This window comes from Lithobates pipiens, unplaced genomic scaffold, assembly GCF_037356315.1.
Source record: "Lithobates pipiens isolate NorthernLeopardFrog02 unplaced genomic scaffold, aLitPip1_a1.2 Scaffold_16, whole genome shotgun sequence".
Lineage (NCBI taxonomy): Eukaryota > Metazoa > Chordata > Amphibia > Anura > Ranidae > Lithobates > Lithobates pipiens.
In genome coordinates this window covers 367,500,756-367,519,767 of record NW_027507748.1, presented here as the reverse complement: position 1 = coordinate 367,519,767, position 19,012 = coordinate 367,500,756, and the positions used below count along the sequence as shown (strand labels likewise).

The following is a 19,012-nucleotide window of genomic DNA, read 5'->3' as shown; positions in this document are numbered from 1 at the left end:
TGTGCATGATACTGCTGCCAGAGCACAGCTCCGCTTACTGTATCTAATGTAGCTAATTCCACTACAGTCTAAAGCAGACCCAGTAGCCAGAACATGCTGGCATGAAAATAATTTGGACCATTTTGGCCCAAATTACCTATTTAAAGTGCTATAATCCCTGTAATTATACTTTAAAGAAAATCCAATCAGATGTGGAAACATGTATTCACTACCAGTTTTCTAGCCAGATTCAATGTAAATAAAGAAAACACAAACTATCTTACATATGAATTCTGCCTCAAATAAAAAAATAGAAAAAAAAACTAAGCCTGTGCTGTATAGGAATACCCCTGTGATTATAGTTTTTTTTTAAGTTTTAAATAGGGTGGAGAGGAGATGAAACCTCTGCTATAATTGCTTTCCAATTTCTCATTAGAGAGATTCTCCCTTCCGATCTGTTCTGTGTGGGCCTCAAGAGGAAAACACAAAATTTGGAGGAAATAGTCTTTGCGTGCTCACACACCTCAACAAAGATGGGATGATTTTAGAATTGGCAGGTAGGCAAGCTATTGTGCAACATGCTCAATCTACAAGGCAGACCGGAGCCACAGTGCAGTTAACCAAAGAATAACATTTGTAAGAAGGCTTGGAAGTTGTGTATGTAGACTATTTAGAACCTAGAAAAATGCTGAAGCAGCAAATTATACAGTTATGTAAGGATATAGCTAAATTGGCAGATAATGTGGCAAACAGTAATGAATTTCAGAAAAGCATTATATATTGAACTGTTTACCCATCCTCCAGGTCGTTTATGAACAAATAAATAATATTGGTCCCAACACAGAACCCTGGGGGACCCCACTACCCATCCCTGACCATTCCAAGTACTCCCCATTTATCACCACCCTCTTAACTTGCTCTTGTAGCCAGTTTTCAATCCATGTACTCACCCTATGGTCCATGCCAACACACCTTATTTTGTACAGTAAACGTTTATAGGGAACTGTGTCAAATACTTTTGCAAAATCCAGATACACCATGTCTACGGGCCTTCCTTTATCTAGATGGCAACTAATCTCCTCATAAATGGTTAATAGATTGGTTTGGCAAGAACCATTCTTCATGGATTCATGCTGATTACTGCTAATGATACTGATCTTATTACTAAAATCCTGTATATAGTCCCTTACCATCCCCTCCAAGAGTTTACATACTATTGATGTTAGGCTAACTGGTCTGTAATTCCCAGGGATGTATTTTGGGCCCTTTTTAAATATTGGTGCTACATTGGCTTTTCTCCAATCAGCTGGTACCATTCCAGTCAGTAGACTGTTCATAAAATAAGGAACAATGGTCTGGCAATTACTTGATTGAGTTCCCTAAGGACCCTCGGGTGGAAGCCATCTGGTCCCTGTGATTTATTAACGTTAAGTTTCCCAACTCTAATTTTAATTCTGTCTTCTGTTAACCATGGAGGTGCTTCCTGTCATGTGTCATGAAGATAAACACTGTAGTTTTGGTTACTGAAGCCACCGATTCCCTTGTGAAGACTGTGGAGAAGAATGAATTCAATACCTTCCCATCTCCCCATCCTTTTGTAACCAGATGTCCTTCATCATTCTTTATGGGGCCGATATGGTCTGTCCTCCCTTTTTACTGTTTACATAAAGAATTTCTTGGGATTTTTTTTGCTCTCCTCTGCTATGTGTCTTTCATGTTTTATCTTAGCCGTCCTTTTTGCACCCTTACATTTCTTTTTGCATTCTCTATAAAGTCTGAATGCTGATAATGATCCCTCAACCTTGTATTTTTTGAAGGCCTTTAACTTTGCTTTTATATGCATTTTTACATTGGAGTTAAGCCATCCAGGACTTTTGTTTGCTCTTTTAAATTTATTACCCAATGGGATGCATTGGCTACTGCCCTTATTTAATATGCTCTTAAAGCAACTTTGCCATGCACTGATTTAAGGGGCTCTGTGCCATGCCCTAAAGTAGGGGCACTACTGTGCCATTCTCCAATGTAAGGTGTACTGTGCCATGCTCTGGTGTAAGGTGCACTGTGTCATGCTCTGATGTCAGAGCACTACTGTACCGTGACCTGATGTCAGTGGTGCACTGTCTCATGCTCTGATGTAAGGGGCACTGTGCCATGCTCTGATGTCAGGGGGTCACTGTCTCATGCTCTGATGTAAGGGGCACTGTGCCATGCTCTGATGTCAGGCGGGCACTGTGTCATGCTCTGATGTCAGGGGGACACTCTGCTCCTTTGCGGGCAATCTGGTACTGACACTGGCTGGCATGGTCATGAACTGACACTGATGTCACTAGTGACACTAATATACAGTGATCAGTGATAATACTGTACTAATGCCAATGGCTGGGAAAGGGTTAACATCAAGGGGTTAACTGTGTCTAACAATGTGAAAAAGTGTGCTGCTTTTACTTACTAATCTGGCTGTTTTTTCTCCCTGCTTTTCAGGGAGAAGAAAGGGCCAGATCACTATTCCTATGTACACAGAGTTCTGTGTGTTTGTGTGAGAAATAAATAAATAAATTTATATATATATATATATATATATATATATATATATATATATATATATATATATATTGTGAATTCCTGAAGAAATACATTTAATATTCGCTGGCAGAGATGAGGAATTTCAGTAGGCCTAAAAAAAAGGTGGATGAACTATAATGTTGATATTATTAAACTGTGACCTCTCGGAGAACTTGAAAACGTAAAGTACAAGATCTCACAGGTTTTTCAAAATGTTAAAGGGATTAGCTATCTTTTAAAATTCTACAAGTCTGTATTGAGAAATGTGTGGCCTGAACAAAAGGGATGTTTGGTCACAAACACAAAAAAAAAAATCTTATCTAGCTCCTTGAAGGGTCAAAGAAGGCCATGCAAATATATATGGCAAGGTTTGGGCCATACTTAGGATGTACCTGTGACCAACAGCCATTAAACCTGAATGACCAGAACAAATATCCCATTGTCTCAGAAAGTGAGAGATCAATAAGCCAAATAGTCAGTATTGTCCTAGCTTCTCATGAAACAATGGCTGGAGAGATTTACACGCTAGGATGATAACAGTTATAAAAACCGAGAGTGGAATGACAGGTGCATATATCTGGGGTGTTGTGTCACAATGTTGGAGTAAGATTCATATACCAGTATCATCAATATTTTTCTAAGCCATTCAAATTATATATATATATATATATATATATATATATATATATATAGGTCACAACAAGGAGATATTGTGGTTTGGTATCTAATGATCTGGGGAACTTTGTCATGGAGAGATTATATATGAAAGTGTGATCATAAGTAGAAGTGTTTTAGCAACAAATTAGTATTATGAAAAACATATAATCATGATTATAACTGTATAAGAATTTAACCTATGTTTAGATAAACAAATATTGATTGGATACCCGAGTTATACATGTATCCATATAGATAATAATTGTATGTGATATTGTTTGATATATATCTAACCTGGGTCCTTTCTAAATGGACTAAAGATTAACAGATATACATTGATATACATATATATCACCATTTTATGCAAGTGATTATTCAAAATTATGTTAAGCGTATTTTATATTATGCCATCATTCCTGAACACGCGAGATATTCGTTAGAACATATATCAACAACGAACGCATATTATAGAAATAAAACACCAAACACATGTGAGACACCAGGTGGTTGAAGGTGTTATTACATTAAAATCACAAGACTACTGGGAAAGGTGATCAGTAAGCCTGCCTGCCAATAGGAAAGGGACACATACCCTCTGGGCAGAACTTAGTATAATTTTATGACATTTTTGTTTAAGAGGATATTTAAGAAACTAAAAAAAAGAGGAAAAAAGAAGAAAAAGCTTGGAGGAGAGCTGGGGGGAGAGAGTCAGGGGGAAGCTTAGGGACCCCCCCCCCCCCCCCCCGAGAAGGGACACTGGAAGACTCCCAGACAGACTGACCCTTATGCATCATGCATGAATACACATTTTTACATTCATGAAGATCCCTGCTCCTTGGCACTCGGAGGTGACACAAAGTAATTCCTCTGTAAAATCCATGTTGAAGCCACGGCAGCCATCTTAAAATTCCTGGTAACCAACACTCCACACTAATAGCCATATTGGAAATGGGTAAATATATGTTTATCATCTATTCTATGTTCTCTTAAATATTGATTTTTTGAATATTCTATTATTGAAAATATTTCTCCCGAATCAATAACTGCCTTTTAGATTTTTCTCTAAATTAAATTTTTCATTATAAATTTCTTTTTTGCATAGATGCCAATTTTATTGACAAACAAATGTCTAATTTAACATTGTTAACCACTTATTTACCTGCAGTATAGTAACGGTTGGATGTGTGAAATACAGACATTCTGTTTAATTGTCAAGTATCAAAAGGTTATTGATTCTACAGAGAAGTGATAATGGTGATAATTGTGTCCAAGGTACTATTACGCCCAGTCTGAGGGTGTTTCTATTAATTGCCAAAATGATCAAGTAATGCAATCTGTATTTTAATATTTCATGTAAATAGTTGTTTTCTGTCAACCAATAAATGTAGCTATTTTGTATGATCACTCGTCTCCGTGAATAAGTTTCACATATATAGACTGATTCTGTATCTTAAAAATATCTTCGTTAAAAATTACTTAGTAAATATTGTACGGGAAATTGTCCTTAAAAAGCACAACACATTTTAATTATATATATATATATATATATATATATATATATATATATATATATATATATATTTGGGGGTTATTTTAGCTTAAGGGTAGAGCTTACCAGTGAGCTGAGTCCTCGCCAGATATGCAGTTTTAAGGGCTTGTAGGCCCACTTTTATTAAAGAAAGAAAAGTCCAATAACAGAAGAGTTGCCCACACAGGGGTTTCAGCTTTCCACAGCAATAATGTAAGTAGAACCAAAAATACCAAGCCACCTGGCTCTCTTTAGCAGCACTGCTGCTCAGACTTATGCTGCAGCCCTCTTGGCTCTGTAACAGAGTTCTTGTACACCCAGTACCTCAGCACTCTTTACTAGCTTCTTTTTCAGCCCACAAGCTTGGACCCTCTGTCTGCTCTGACAGACCGACCTGTGCAGACATGCACACTTCTCCCTTACTCACCTGGACTCCTCGGGAGGGTGGAGCCCAGAACCATGGTCTTGGCTCTGTTATAAGCCCACCTGTGCAATCATCCAGCCAGACTTCTGGCTGTTCCCAAAACCCGGTCCCAGGATTGGAGATTCCGTCCCACCCATAACACTATGGAATCTCCGGGTTCCAGGTCCCAAACTGGATTCTTGAAAACAATGAGGAAACTGAAAAGCCAGTTTCCTCACAAACAAAGAACTTTCCTGGAGCCCCTCAACCTGCCTGGTTGAGAACCCTGCATTCTTCTGCTGGTGGGGTACCATACTACCACAATATAAATACAGTGGTGTGAAAAAGTGTTTGCCCCCTTCCTCATTTCCTGTTCCTTTGCATGTTTGTCACACTTAAGTGTTTCGGAACATCAAACCAATTTAAACAATAGTCAAGGACAACACAAGTAAACACAAAATGCAATTTGTAAATGAAGGTGTTTATTATTAAAGGTGAAAAAAAATCCAAACCATCATGGCCCTGTGTGAAAAAGTGATTGCCCCCCTTGTTAAAACATACTATAACTGTGGTTGTCCACACCTGAGTTCAATTTCTCTAGCCACACCCAGGCCTGATTATTGCCACACCTGTTCACAATCAAGGCATCACTTAAATAGGAGCTGCTTGACACAGTAAGGTCCACCAGAAGATCCTTAAAAGCTACACATCATGCCGAGACCCAAAGAAATTCAGGAACAATTGAGAAAGAAAGTAATTGAGATCTATCAGTCTGGAAAGGGTTATAAAGCCATTTCCAAAGCTTTGGGAATCCAGCGAACCACAGTGAGAGCCATTATCCACAAATGGCGAAGACATGGAACAGTGGTGAACCTTCCCAGGAGTGGCCGGCCGCCCAAAATTACCCCAAGAGCGCAGCGACGACTCATCCAAGAGGTCACAAAAGACCCCACAACAACGTCCATGGAACTGCAGGCCTCACTTGCCTCAGTTAAGGTCAGCGTTCATGCCTCCACCATCAGGAAAAGACTGGGCAAAAATGGCCTGCATGGCAGAGTTCCAAGGAGAAAACCACTGCTGAGCAAAAAGAACATCAAAGCTCGTCTCAATTTCTCCACAACACATCTTGATGATCCCCAAGACTTTTGGGACAACATTCTGTGGACCGATGAGACAAAAGTGGAACTCTTTGGAAGGTGTGTGTCCAAGTATATCTGGCGTACAAGGAACACTGCATTTCATAAAAAGAATATTATACCAACAGTAAAATATGGTGGTGGTAGTGTGATGGTCTGGGACTGTTTTGCTGCTTCAGGACCTGGAAGACTTGCCGTGATAAAAGGAACTATGAATTCTGCTGTCTACCAAGAGATCCTGAAGGAGAATGTCCGACCATCTGTTCGTGTACTCAAGCTGAAACGAACTTGGGTTCTGCAGCAGGACAATGATCCTAAACACACAAGCAAGTCCACCACCGAATGGCTGAAGAAAAACAAAATGAAGACTTTGGAGTGGCCTAGCCAAAGTCCTGACCCGAATCCTATTGAGATGTTGTGGTATGACCTTAAAAAGGCCGTTCATGCTCGAAAACCCTCTAATGTAACTGAATTAGGACAATTCTGCAAAGATGAGTGGGTCAAAATTCCTCCAGGACGCTGTAAAAGCCTCATTGCACGTTATCGCAAACGCTTGGTTGCAGTTGTTGCTGCTAAGGGTGGCCCAACCAGTTATTAGGTTTAGGGGGCAATCACTTTTTCACACAGGGCCATGATGGTTTGGATTTTTTTTCACCTTTTAATAATAAACACCTTCATTTACAAATTGCATTTTGTGTTTACTTGTGTTGTCCTTGACTATTGTTTAAATTGGTTTGATGTTCCGAAACACTTATATGTGACAAACATGCAAAGGAACAGGAAATGAGGAAGGGGGCAAACACTTTTTCACACCACTGTGTATATATATATATATATATATATATATATATATATATATATATATATATATATATGATTTTGGCAGGGGTTGGTTCTTGTTGCTGAGGTTGTTTACGTTCACTGTTTGCTTATTGCTATGTTCACTGTTAATAAATCTCACTTTTAAAGTGATTATAAACCGTAGAAAGAAAAAAAAAAAAAAACACCTGCAAGACAAAGGCATAATCAGCTAGTATGCATAGCATACTAGCTCATTATAAATTACTTACTTGAGATCAAAGCCCTTGCAGCCATCCTCATACCCCGCTCCGGCAGCCGTCATCGCTCCCGGAGTTACTTTGGTATCAGGGGCTCCAGCGCTGTGACTGGCTGGAGCCACGATAACGTCACTCCTGCGCATGCGTACGGGAGCCGCCGGTAACAGCACGTCTAACTGAAGCAATGGCATGTACATGCCGTTGCTTCAGTGAGCATGTGCCAATGACGTTGGCCCATGCAAATACAGGGGATATCTCCTAAACCTGCATGATATCCAGTGTAGCTACAGGTAAGCCTCATTATAGGCTTACCTGTAGCAAAAAGTGGTTGTAAAGGGTTTAAAATCACTTTAAGGATATATACTTCTTTGCTCACTGTTTCTATGTGTAGCTACGTGTCTGGTCTCCTTGCTGCAGAAACCTGACATATAGCTTTCCTGACTTTCGCCACACAGGCATCTGCAGCACAACAGGCTGTAGGTAGGGTTGCCACCTCATCCCTTTAAAACCGAACACATATTAATTACACAGGTTCTTTGGTTGATTAAGGTGGTAATTAACCACTTGAGGACCGCCGTATTGCCATTGTACGTCAGCACAATGGCACAGGCAGGCATAATCACGTACATCCACGTGATTGCCTTCCAGCGGGTGGGGGGTCCGATCGGACCCCCTCCCGCTGGTTACGGCGGTCCGATTCGGTCCAGGAGCGCTCCGTGATGAGGGGATGGCCGTTGGTTTTCGGCCACCCCCTCTGGATCGCTCCTGGCCAATGAGAAGCTTCCTCCCCTGTGTATTGTTTACACAGGAAGGAGGAAGTGATGTCATTCTCCTCGGGGCGGTCTTTTTGACCGGACTACGAGGAGAACAGTAAAAGTAAGTGTGCACCAACACTACACTGACATGTAGGTACACACAGGCACACAAACCCCCCCCGATCCCCCCCCGATCGCCCCCCGATCCCCCCCCGCCCCCCCCCTCCCCCCCCAGTCACAGTGTCACTGATTGCATTGATCATTTCTTTACTGATCAATGCATTCAGTGTCAGTTGTGACAGTAAAAACTGTCAGGACAGTTAGTGTTAGGTCCAGGGTAGCCCCCTATCACCCCCCAATAAAGATTTAACCCCCTGATTGCCCCATAGAGTTAACCCTTTCACCCCCTTTTGCCAGTGTCACTAAGCGATCATTTTTCTGATCGCTGCATGTGTCGCTAGTGTCGCTAGGTAGCTAGTTATTTTTTTAGGTTCACCGCCAGGTTTTTATAGCGCTAGGTACCCCGATATACTACCCAATAATGTTTTTAACCCCCTGATTGCCGCTAGTTAACCCTTTCACCCCCTTTTGCCAGTGTCACTAAGCGATCGTTTTTCTGATCGCTGCATTAGTGTCGCTACAGTCGCTAGGTAGCTAGTTATTTTTTTAGGTTCACCGCCAGGTTTTTATAGCGCTAGGTACCCCGATATACTACCCAATAATGTTTTTAACCCCCTGATTGCCGCTAGTTAACCCTTTCACCCCCTTTTGCCAGTGTCACTAAGCGATCATTTTTCTGATCGCTGCATGTGTCGCTAGGTAGCTAGTTATTTTTTTAGGTTCACCGCCAGGTTTTTATATCGCTAGGTACCCCGATATACTACCCAATAATGGTTTTAACCCCCTGATTGCCGCTAGTTAACCCTTTCACCCCCTTTTGCCAGTGTCACTAAGCGATCGTTTTTCTGATCGCTGCATTAGTGTCGCTACAGTCGCTAGGTAGCTAGTTATTTTTTTAGGTTCACCGCCAGGTTTTTATAGCGCTAGGTACCCCGATATACTACCCAATAATGGTTTTAACCCCCTGATTTCCGCTAGTTAACCCTTTCACCCCCTTTTGCCAGTGTCACTAAGCGATAATTTTTCTGAACGCTGCATCAGTGTCGCTAGTGTCGCTAGGTAGCTAGTTATTTTTTTAGGTTCACCGCCAGGTTTTTATAGCGCTAGGTACCCCGATATACTACCCAATAATGGTTTTAACCCCCTGATTGCTGCTAGTTAACCCTTTCACCCCCTTTCACCAGCGATCACAGTATAAGTGTCACTGGTGACGCTGGTTAGCCAGTTAGTTATTTAGGTTCCCCGTCAGGTTTTTATATAGCGCCAGGGACCCCCATATACTACCTAATAAAAATTTGAACCCCCTGATTGCTCCTAGTTAACCCTTTCACCACTGATCACCGTATAAGTGTTACGGGTGACTCTGGTTAGTTTGTTTTTTATAGCATTTTATATTCAAATCCGGAAGGCAGTGCTTGGTTTTCGGGGTCCCGTACGTGGCTAGGCTCCCAAAAAGTCCCCCACATGTGGTATCCCCGTACTCGGGAGAAGCAGCAGAATTTATTTTGGGGTGTAATTTGACTTCTGCACATAGCATGTGTGAGCAATATATCATTTAGTGACAACTTTGTGCAAAAAAAAAAAAAGTTTGTAATATTCCCGCAACTTTTGGCAAAATATAAAATATTCCATGGACTCAACATGCCTCTCAGTAAATAGCTTGGGGTGTCTACTTTCCAAAATGGGGTCATTTGGGGGGGTTTTGTGCTATTTTGGCATTTTATGGCCTTCGAAACTGTGATAGGTAGTGAGGAGTTAAATCAAAAATTTGCACCCTTAGAAATCCTGAAGGTGGTGATTGGTTTTCGGGGTGCCGTGCGCGACTAGACTCCCAAAAAGTCCCACACATGTGGTATCCCCGTACTCGGGAGAAGCAGCAGAATGTATTTTGGGGTGTCATTTCACATATGCCCATAGCATGTGTGAGCAATATATCATTTAGTGACAACTTGGTGCAAAAAAAAAAAAGTTTGTAATATTCCCGCAACTTGTGGCAAAATATAAAATATTCCATGGACTCAACATGCCTCTCAGTAAATAGCTTGGGGTGTCTACTTTCCAAAATGGGGTCATTTTGGGGGGTTTTGTGCTATTTTGGCATTTTATGGCCTTCGAAACTGTGATAGGTAGTGAGGAGTTAAATCAAAAATTTGCACCCTTAGAAATCCTGAAGGTGGTGATTGGTTTTCGGGGTGCCGTGCGCGACTAGACTTTTTTTTTTTTGTCATTATTCAATCCCTTAGGACAAAAAAAAAAAATATTCAATGGGCTCAACATACCCATCAGCAATTTCCTTGGGGTGTCTACTTTCCAAAATGGGGTCATTTGGGGGGGATTTGTACTGCCCTGCCATTTTAGCACCTCAAGAAATGAGATCGGCAGTCATAAATTAAAAGCTGTGTAAATTCCAGAAAATGTACTCTAGTTTGTAGACGCTATAACTTTTGCGCAAACCAAAAAATATACGCTTATTGACATTTTTTTTACTAAAGACATGTGGCTAAATAAATTTTGCCCTCAATGTATGACTAAAATTTAGTTTATTCGATTTTTCTTATAACAAAAAGAAGAAAATATCTTTTTTTTTCAAAATTTTCGCTCTTTTTCCATTTATATCGCAAAAAAAAAAAATCGCAGAGGCAATCAAATACCATCAAAAGAAAGCTCTATTTGTGGGAAGAAAAGGACGCAAATTTCGTTTGGGTGCAATATTGCATGACCGCGCAATTACCAGTTAAAGCAGCGCAGTGCGAAATTGCAAAAAGACCTCTGGTCCTTAAGGTATTTATTGGTCCGGAACTGAAGTGGTTAAACTCACTTGGTGCCTTATCTGCATTAAATTTGCATCAGAACCTGTGTAATTCATATATGTTTGGTTTTAAAAGGATGAGGAACCAACCCTAGCTGTAGGTTATACAGTTACTAAAATGTAACCACTTAAGGGCTGTAAGGATTTGCCCCCTAATGACCAGGCCATTTTTTGACATACGGCACTGCGTCGCTTTAACTGACCATTGCCGGGTGTGCAACGTTGTACCCAAACAAAATGTATGTCCTTTATTTCCCACAAATAGAGCTTTCATTTGGTGGTATTTGATCACTTCTGCGTTTTTTATTTTTTGCGCTATAAACAAAAAAGTGTGACAGTACTATTATATAATAATATTTTTTACTTAATAAATATCCCCCCCACAAAAAAAACAAAAAAAAAAAACAAAAAAAAAACAATTTCTTCATCAGTTTAGGCCAATATGTATTATTCTACACATTTTTGCAAAAAAATCACAATAAGCGCATATTGATTGGCTTGCGCAAAAGTTATAGCATCTACAAAATAGGGGATAGATTTATGGCATTTATTTTTTACTAGTAATGGCGGAGATCTGCGATTTTTAGCGGGACTGCGACATTGCAGCGGACAGATCGGACACTTTTGACCCATAGTCCAAGAGGACCTTGTGAATTTGAATCTTTCCAGGGTACCCTTACATGTAGCAATTCATTCTTCAGGTTCCATGATCTCAGTCAGTCACCTTCTTGGTCCAGTCCCCACAACTTGGGACCCTCGGGTTCTTCCAATGAATAGGCTTGGCAGCAGATCGCTAGATCAACTTCTGTGCAACCACAGTGCCCACCCAGATAGCAAGGATTAGTTGCCACAAACTTATGGCAGTGTTAAATTGTAAGTCTGTTAACTTGTTGCACATTTTCATTGGCAAGTTGTACACTTGCAGAGCACTTGAAGCACTAGTTCTAGGTGACATTTTTCCAATTTGTAGCAACTTTGCATGGCAAGCCTCTAGCAAGAGCAAAGTAGCAGTGGTGAGTCTACAGCATGAGCTCTGAAAGTCTACAGCATGAAAATTCAGCCACAGTGACCCCTGTGGTGGGATGACCACTCCACAACATAACTGAACCAGAACTTGCAGAATGTTTGCAAAGAAAGTTGATCGGGAGTCGTGCAATGCAAAATTGCTGCAATAGTGCAACAAAATTGTGAAGCCTGGCAAGCCTAAGAATTGCTTAGCAAGTCATTTTCAAACTTGCAGCACAATTGCTTGCTATCTGGGCATACATGGATCGAAATTCGATTGGTCTTTGCTGAACCAGCCAAATTTCAATCCATGTATGGTAAGCTTTAGCATGTCCCTTAAAGCGTAACTAAAGTCTAAACTTTTTTTTTAGTTTTGGATAGAGTAGAGTAGAAGGGAAACCCGCATCCAATTTACAATAGTGTGAACCCAGCCTGACAGTTTGTGTATACAGAGCATTTCACTTATCAGAAAATACCATTAGGCCTGGTTCACACTAGTGCAACTGCGATTTCATCTGATTTCCAATGTAATTATGTATGACTTGGTGTGTTTTAAATGTGATTTTCATACTACTGCAATTTTTGGAGGATTAGGAAAATAAGGGGAAAATGTACTGAAATTGTACCAAAAATGTGTGTAAATCCATTTTATGTGTTTTTGATGCGTTTAACAGTTATGCAAAAACAAAGGAACCCATGCACAGATGTCTCACCAGTATAAATAAAAGATGCAATATGTTGTCAGTTGGTTTAATAGCTACTGCCAAACACTGAAGTATCAGTTCTTTGGATGAGTTGACTCTTAGCCCATGTTCACACTGATGCGGGTGAGAAATTATTCGAGTTCAGCGAGTTGAAGCAGGTTCATGCACAGATGTCTATTCAAATCACCCCCCGAAGTTGCCAAAAGTACAGAAACTAAATTTTTCCATCAATAGCCGCTGAATTGGCCCAAATGTGAATATTGGCTTAAATTAACAAACTGATAATAACAAAACTATAAATGGATGCACAACACATGAGCACCAGTTAAGATGGAAGTCCATGCAAAAACTAAAATCCCTGCATTTATAGACACCAGGGATCTAACACTAACCTCTATCCATGTAAAAAAAAAAAATTTGTATACTGTTTTGGAAGCTGATCTGACCCACTCCAACTGTAAACCAAGCGGAGCTGTCAGCCGCGGCTTCACTATAGAGGCGGGTGCAGAGGAGATGGACGACAACGAAACCCCTATAGTAAGTCTATGGCTGATGTCACTTCCCATTCATTTTCACAGCCGTTGTTGGCCGTGTCCTCTGCAGTGCTTCTGCTGTTGGAGATTGGGTCGGAGTGGATCAGATCGACTTCCAAAAAGGTATGTATACAAATTTTTTCTTTATAGGGATAGAGAGGATAGTGTTATGCTCCATACACACTATTAGACCCCTTTCACACCACATCGCACCTTGCGTCGGCGGTAAAACGCCGCTATTTCGGCCGCTAGCGGGGCACTTTTACCCCCGCTAGCGGCCGCGAAAGGGTTAAAACCGCCGGCAATACGCCGCAATAGCGGCGTTTTGCCGGCGGCATTACAGCGCTGCCCCATTGATTTCAATGGGCAGCAGCGGTGGAGGAGCGGTAAACACACCGCTCCTTCACCGCTCCAAAGAAGCTGCTGGCAGGACTTTTTTCTGACGTCCTGCCAGCGCACCGCTGTAGTGTGAAAGCCCTCGGGGCTTTCACACTACACACAATGGTGCAGCTTCTTTAGGGCATTTTGCAGGCGCTATTTCTAACGCTATAGCGCCTGCAAAACGCCCTGGTGTGAAAGGGGTCTTAGATTTGATGCAGATTTTTGTCTTCATATGTACCAAAACCATGTAGTGCAAGGGCCTGCCTGATTGCATACAAATTTAAACTCTAAAAGTCCGTACACACAATACGAAAATCAGATGGAAAAATTCATAAGACAAGCTGTCTGCAAATTATCGGATCGTTAACAAAAGCTGGATGTGTAGGCTATAAAATTTTTGTCGGATGTGAACCTCAACATCTGATTTTTGGATGGTCAGTACAGAAATCGTCACACAAAAGTCAAAAGTACAAACACACATGCTGGAAATCACGACCCGTAAGAGTTGGGTCTTGTAAACTACTGTACTGTAATGTCAAAATGTGGCGACACAGTCTCATCTTCTTTAATGGGAGGATAATAATGAAGCTCCTTTGCTGGTGATACTGATGTAGTTATGCCAAATGCTCGAGAAATTAACTTCTTCTTTATACTCTCGTAGTACGTCACTACGTTCGTGTTTGTCGAACGACAATTTGCGGATAGTTAGTATGCTAGATAAAATCCTGCAAATGCGCTTTTGACAAAATTCATGAGGCTCGATCGTACAACAATCAAACCATGTGTACAAGGCTTTAGACCCCATACACACTATTAGATTTTCTGCAGATTTTTGTCTTCATATTTACCAAAACCAATTATGTGAGGTCAATATTTCATCAATATATATAACATCAATAGTTCATTTCTGAACAGCAGTAAAGCTCAAATAAGATCAGAATAATTATTACCCCATTCTTATATCAGAGACTTGAGCTCACCTTTACAAAGGGGAATGCTGCTCCTGGTTTAAGTGGCTCATTTTCATGCTCCAGCTGGTATCGGACATACTCTTCCAAACCCTTCTCTTTGTAGATTTGCTGTTCTTCCTCCATAAAGAATAGTGCCCGTGAAGATACTGCAATGGTGATTGCATTTTGAGGCTTTGGCTGTAAACAGAACAAAAGAAAAAGTCACTGTGACACATTTATGAGTATACATAAAATACAATAGCACAATGGGGTATGTACTGTAACTAAGAGGTATGTTAGGTGCAGTACGCTATAGGTCTGATGCGTTTTGCATTAATTTTAAATGCATTGCCATTCATTCCTTTGGAAATTGTTCTTTGCCAGATTTTCAACCACAAAAGCAAAACGCAGGATTTTTTTTAACACAAAGCACCAAAACACAGGGATGTGAAATAGCCCTTACTTTTGTAGTGCTACACAACCAGTCTGCTGAACAGTCTGTTTTCTCTCTCATTTCTAAAACAACAACTTTACACGGAAAAAACTGCGAATACCGTGTTTTTACCGCATGGCAATCGGATTACGTCACCCATCATGTCCGGGGGGTGACATCACAAGGGTGTGTGGCCGCTGAGTGATGTAATCGATTGCCACGCCCCTCATTATTTAAGGAATGCAGGACATTGGCGCAGACAGATCAGCGGGACACATCATCGGAGGAGGATCATCAGCGGGAGCAGCAGCAGTGGTGGCAGTGGCAGAGGAAGAAGAACACCGAAGAAGATTTTTAATAAAAGACTTTGTTTTTTTTCCCCGGGTAGAGGTATGATGTACCCCATACTCATTCACATAGGGCGGGGGGCCGGGATCTGAGCCCCCTGCCCGCAGACCCCAACAACCAACGCCCAGGGTTGTCAAGAAGAGGCCCTTGTCCTCATCAACATGGGGACAAGGTGCTTTGGAGTGGGGGGGCGCAGAGCCCCTCCGCCCCAAAGCACCCATCCCCCCATGTTGAGGGCATTTGGCCTGGTATGGTTTGGGGGGGCTCTCGCTTGTCCCTTCCCTTTCCTGACCTGCCGGGCTGCATGCTCGGATAAGGGTCTGGTATGGATTATGGCTAAAAAAAAAATTGGAGAAAAAGAATGGCGTGGGTCCCCCCCCCCCAGGTCCATACCAGGCCCTTGGGTCTAGTATGGATTCGGAGGGGACCCCCACACGAAAATTTTGGTATGGACTTGGGGGGGGGGGGGGGGGGGCCACACCATTCTTTTTCTCAAATTTTTTTTTTTAGCCGTAATTATTTTTTACATTCAGCGGGAAGTCAGCTGACAGCTAAGCTGGTTGCTAAGGACGCGGCGGGCAGTTTCCCAGCCCTCTCCTTAGCAACCAGCTATATGCAGTGTAAAAAAAAAACCGCAAAATCGCGGTAAAAACACATGTCCAAAAACACGGCAAGCACCGCAATAAGCACTGCAGAAACGCTCAAAAGCAACATGCATAGATGTGAATTTAGCCTTAGGCTGGATTCACACCTGTGCGTTTTTTGTGCTTTTTGCATTTTGCAGATTTGCACTGCAGATTGTGTTCCATAGGAAACAATGTTAAATGGACTCTAGTGCAAATCTGCAAAATGCAAAAAGCATTAAAACTGCATAGGTGTAAATCCAGCCTAAGTCTTGCTCCCTAGGTGGCTATATTTTCTCCTCCATTGTATCTATGGGGGCAGCCTAAGGTTGCTACCTTATCCCTTAAAGAGGAAGTAAACCTACTGCATCGCATAGTAGCCCATTATGTGTCACTTACCTGACACAGGAGCCAGCGAAGTCACCGCTGTCCCCTGTAGTTCCGAGCGTCCATCTTCTTGGTGGGTCTCCGTGGGTCTCGCTGCTCCGGCGCTGTGATTCGCCGGAGCAGCGATGACGTCACTCCCGCGCATGCGCACGGGAGCCGACATTGCGCGGCATCTTCTTCATCGACGATGCCCCGCTCAGTGGGCAAATATCTCCTAAACCGTATAGGTTTGGGAGATATTTCTTGGACCTACAGGTAAGCCTTAATCTAGGCTTACCTGTAGGTCAAAGTGGTTTGTAAGGGTTTACAGCCACTTTAAAGCGGTAGTAAACCCGCATTTTTTTTTTTTTTTTTTTTTAAACCTGCAAAGCAAAAGGCATAATGAGCTAGTATGCACCGCATACTAGCTCATTATGAAATACTTACCTTAGAACGAGGCCCCGACATCTCGCCCGATCCACGCCGAGGAAGCCGACATGCTCCCTCGGCGTCTCTTCCGGGTATCGCGGCTCCGGCGCTGTGAGTGGCCGGAGCCGCGATATCGTCACTCCCGCGCATGCGCGCGGGAGATTTAAATCCGGCCGGACGAGCGCTGCCGGATTTTCGCGGAGAGAACCCCCTTGTGCGCATGCGCCGCTGCAGTCAGCGGCGCATACCGAGGGGAATATCTCCTAAACCGTACAGGTTTAGGAGATATTTTTTTTACCTACAGGTAAGCCTTATTATAGGCTTTCCTGTAGGTAAAAGTTAAAAAAGTGGGTTTACTTCCACTTTAAGGACTGGTTCACACCTATGCAGGTTGCAGTTTGCATAGTCCAGGTTCATTTTGTGTTTTTCAATATACATTTTTGATCCACTGAAATCTATATAACCAAAAACAAACCCCTGGCCATTTCTATAAAATGCATAGATGTGAACATGACCCATAAGAAACCATGTTAAATAGACTGTGTGAGGTTCTGCAAAACTGAAAACATACTACAAAATGCATAGGTGTGAACCAGGTCTTAAAATCGAACACATATGAATTACACAGGTTCTGAGGCTAATTTAATGCAGATAAGGCACTGAGTTTAATTACCACCTTAATCAGCCACGGAACCTTTGTAATTAATATGTGTCTTCGGTTTTAAAAGGATGAGGTGGCAACCCCAAAGCAGCTATGGTTGCACCCAGGCTGGACTACTAATGCGTCTGATTGAGGCTGATTGGATTTAGGTCTCACAACAGGTCATTTCTGTACATTCTCAAAAAAATGTATTAGTTTGAAAAATTAAAACCACCTGCAGACACCTTATCTAAGGACTAGAAAGATATTCTATCTATAGATAGCAATATATTATATTTCCTGACAGACTCCATGGTAGTCTATGTATGGGTTAACCCCGACTCCTCTCCAATGCTATAGGACCCCATTCCCCTAAATTTGAGCTCACAGCCAGAGACTGCGTTCCTTTTTTGTCCTCATTGGACCTACAAGCAATGCACTCACATTTATGGATGTCCAATCGATCGAGGTTGATGCCGGGCATACGTTCATAGCGGTGTCAAGATAGCCCAGGGCCCAGCCATGTCCAGTGGTGGGGATGGCCTATGTATGCCCAAGAGTGGAGGATTGGCTGGCAAGGTCTGCAGTTTTCTTCCATGGCATCAGTTTTTGTCTACCCCTCATGCCGTCCCTTGCCCTGTTTTTTCTTTTCCTTGTTCCCTATGGCACCTGGAACGCTTCTGCGCATGCACGATCCTCGAACGAAATGGAGGCTTGGTTTCGCTCATACACGGTGCAGTCGCACAGGCGGGTCACCACTGTGCAGGCACAGATGGGACACGGTGGTGACGTCTCTACGGCAGAGATTTTAAATCCCTGTGAGCCCCTTTTACAGTGGGGATTCCTGTGGGCAGTTTGCAACAACTCCTCCAGGTACCAGGCTCTCAGGTTAAGGTAAGCTCCAGCCCAGGGCCATGGTGCAGAAGTGGGCGGGGGATCATTCTTAAAGGGGACGCTCTCTCTCTGCACTGCCACTTGTACTCCTTTCTATTAGGACATGTGGGTGTTCCTACAAGGGTGCAGGATCGTCACCTATTCGTTCACCAGGGTGCCATGGACAGGTCACCACCTCCGTGTGACCAGCCCTCATGCTCTAAGTACATGGGATGTGAGGGGGGGGGGCAGGTCCACGGTTGGATGGACATATCCCCTAATGTCATGTGCTTTTACCCTGTTCCTTTTAGCCCATCCAGATCGGACCACCAGTTTACCATTCGAGACGACAGGGACCTTGCCAGGCCGCAACGTCAACCTTCCTCATCCAGGTCCAGATGTGACTCTCTGTCTAGGCCCCATCAGAGCTACAATTTCCCTCTCCTTTCAGAGTTAAAGGATATCATTGATGAAGAATGGAGCAGAGTAGAGAAGAAAACCTCTTTGTCAGGCAAGACCTCCAGATTATACACCTTCAAGGCAGAAGTGAAGTATCTGGAAAACGCTCCCCTAGTAGACGCAGCATTAATGTGATCATCCAAACATGTCACTCTCCCTTTAGAGGATGCTGTGTTCTTTAAGGACGGGCTTCAGAGGAGAATAGATCAAGACCTCAAGAGGATATACGGGTTAGCCGATATGGCTTGCAAACTCACTTTA

The 19,012-nt window shown here is 42.4% G+C and overlaps 1 protein-coding gene across 1 annotated transcript in view; it reads right to left on the bottom strand.

The window, feature by feature from the left end:
- The window catches only part of NT5C1A (5'-nucleotidase, cytosolic IA), a 106,121-nt gene that overhangs the window by 57,016 nt on the left and 30,093 nt on the right, over nt 1-19,012 (bottom strand). The window contains exon 2 of the mRNA XM_077482090.1: nt 14,611-14,778. Within this exon, the coding sequence (XP_077338216.1) occupies nt 14,611-14,778 (168 nt within the window). The remainder of the gene's footprint in view (nt 1-14,610; nt 14,779-19,012) is intronic.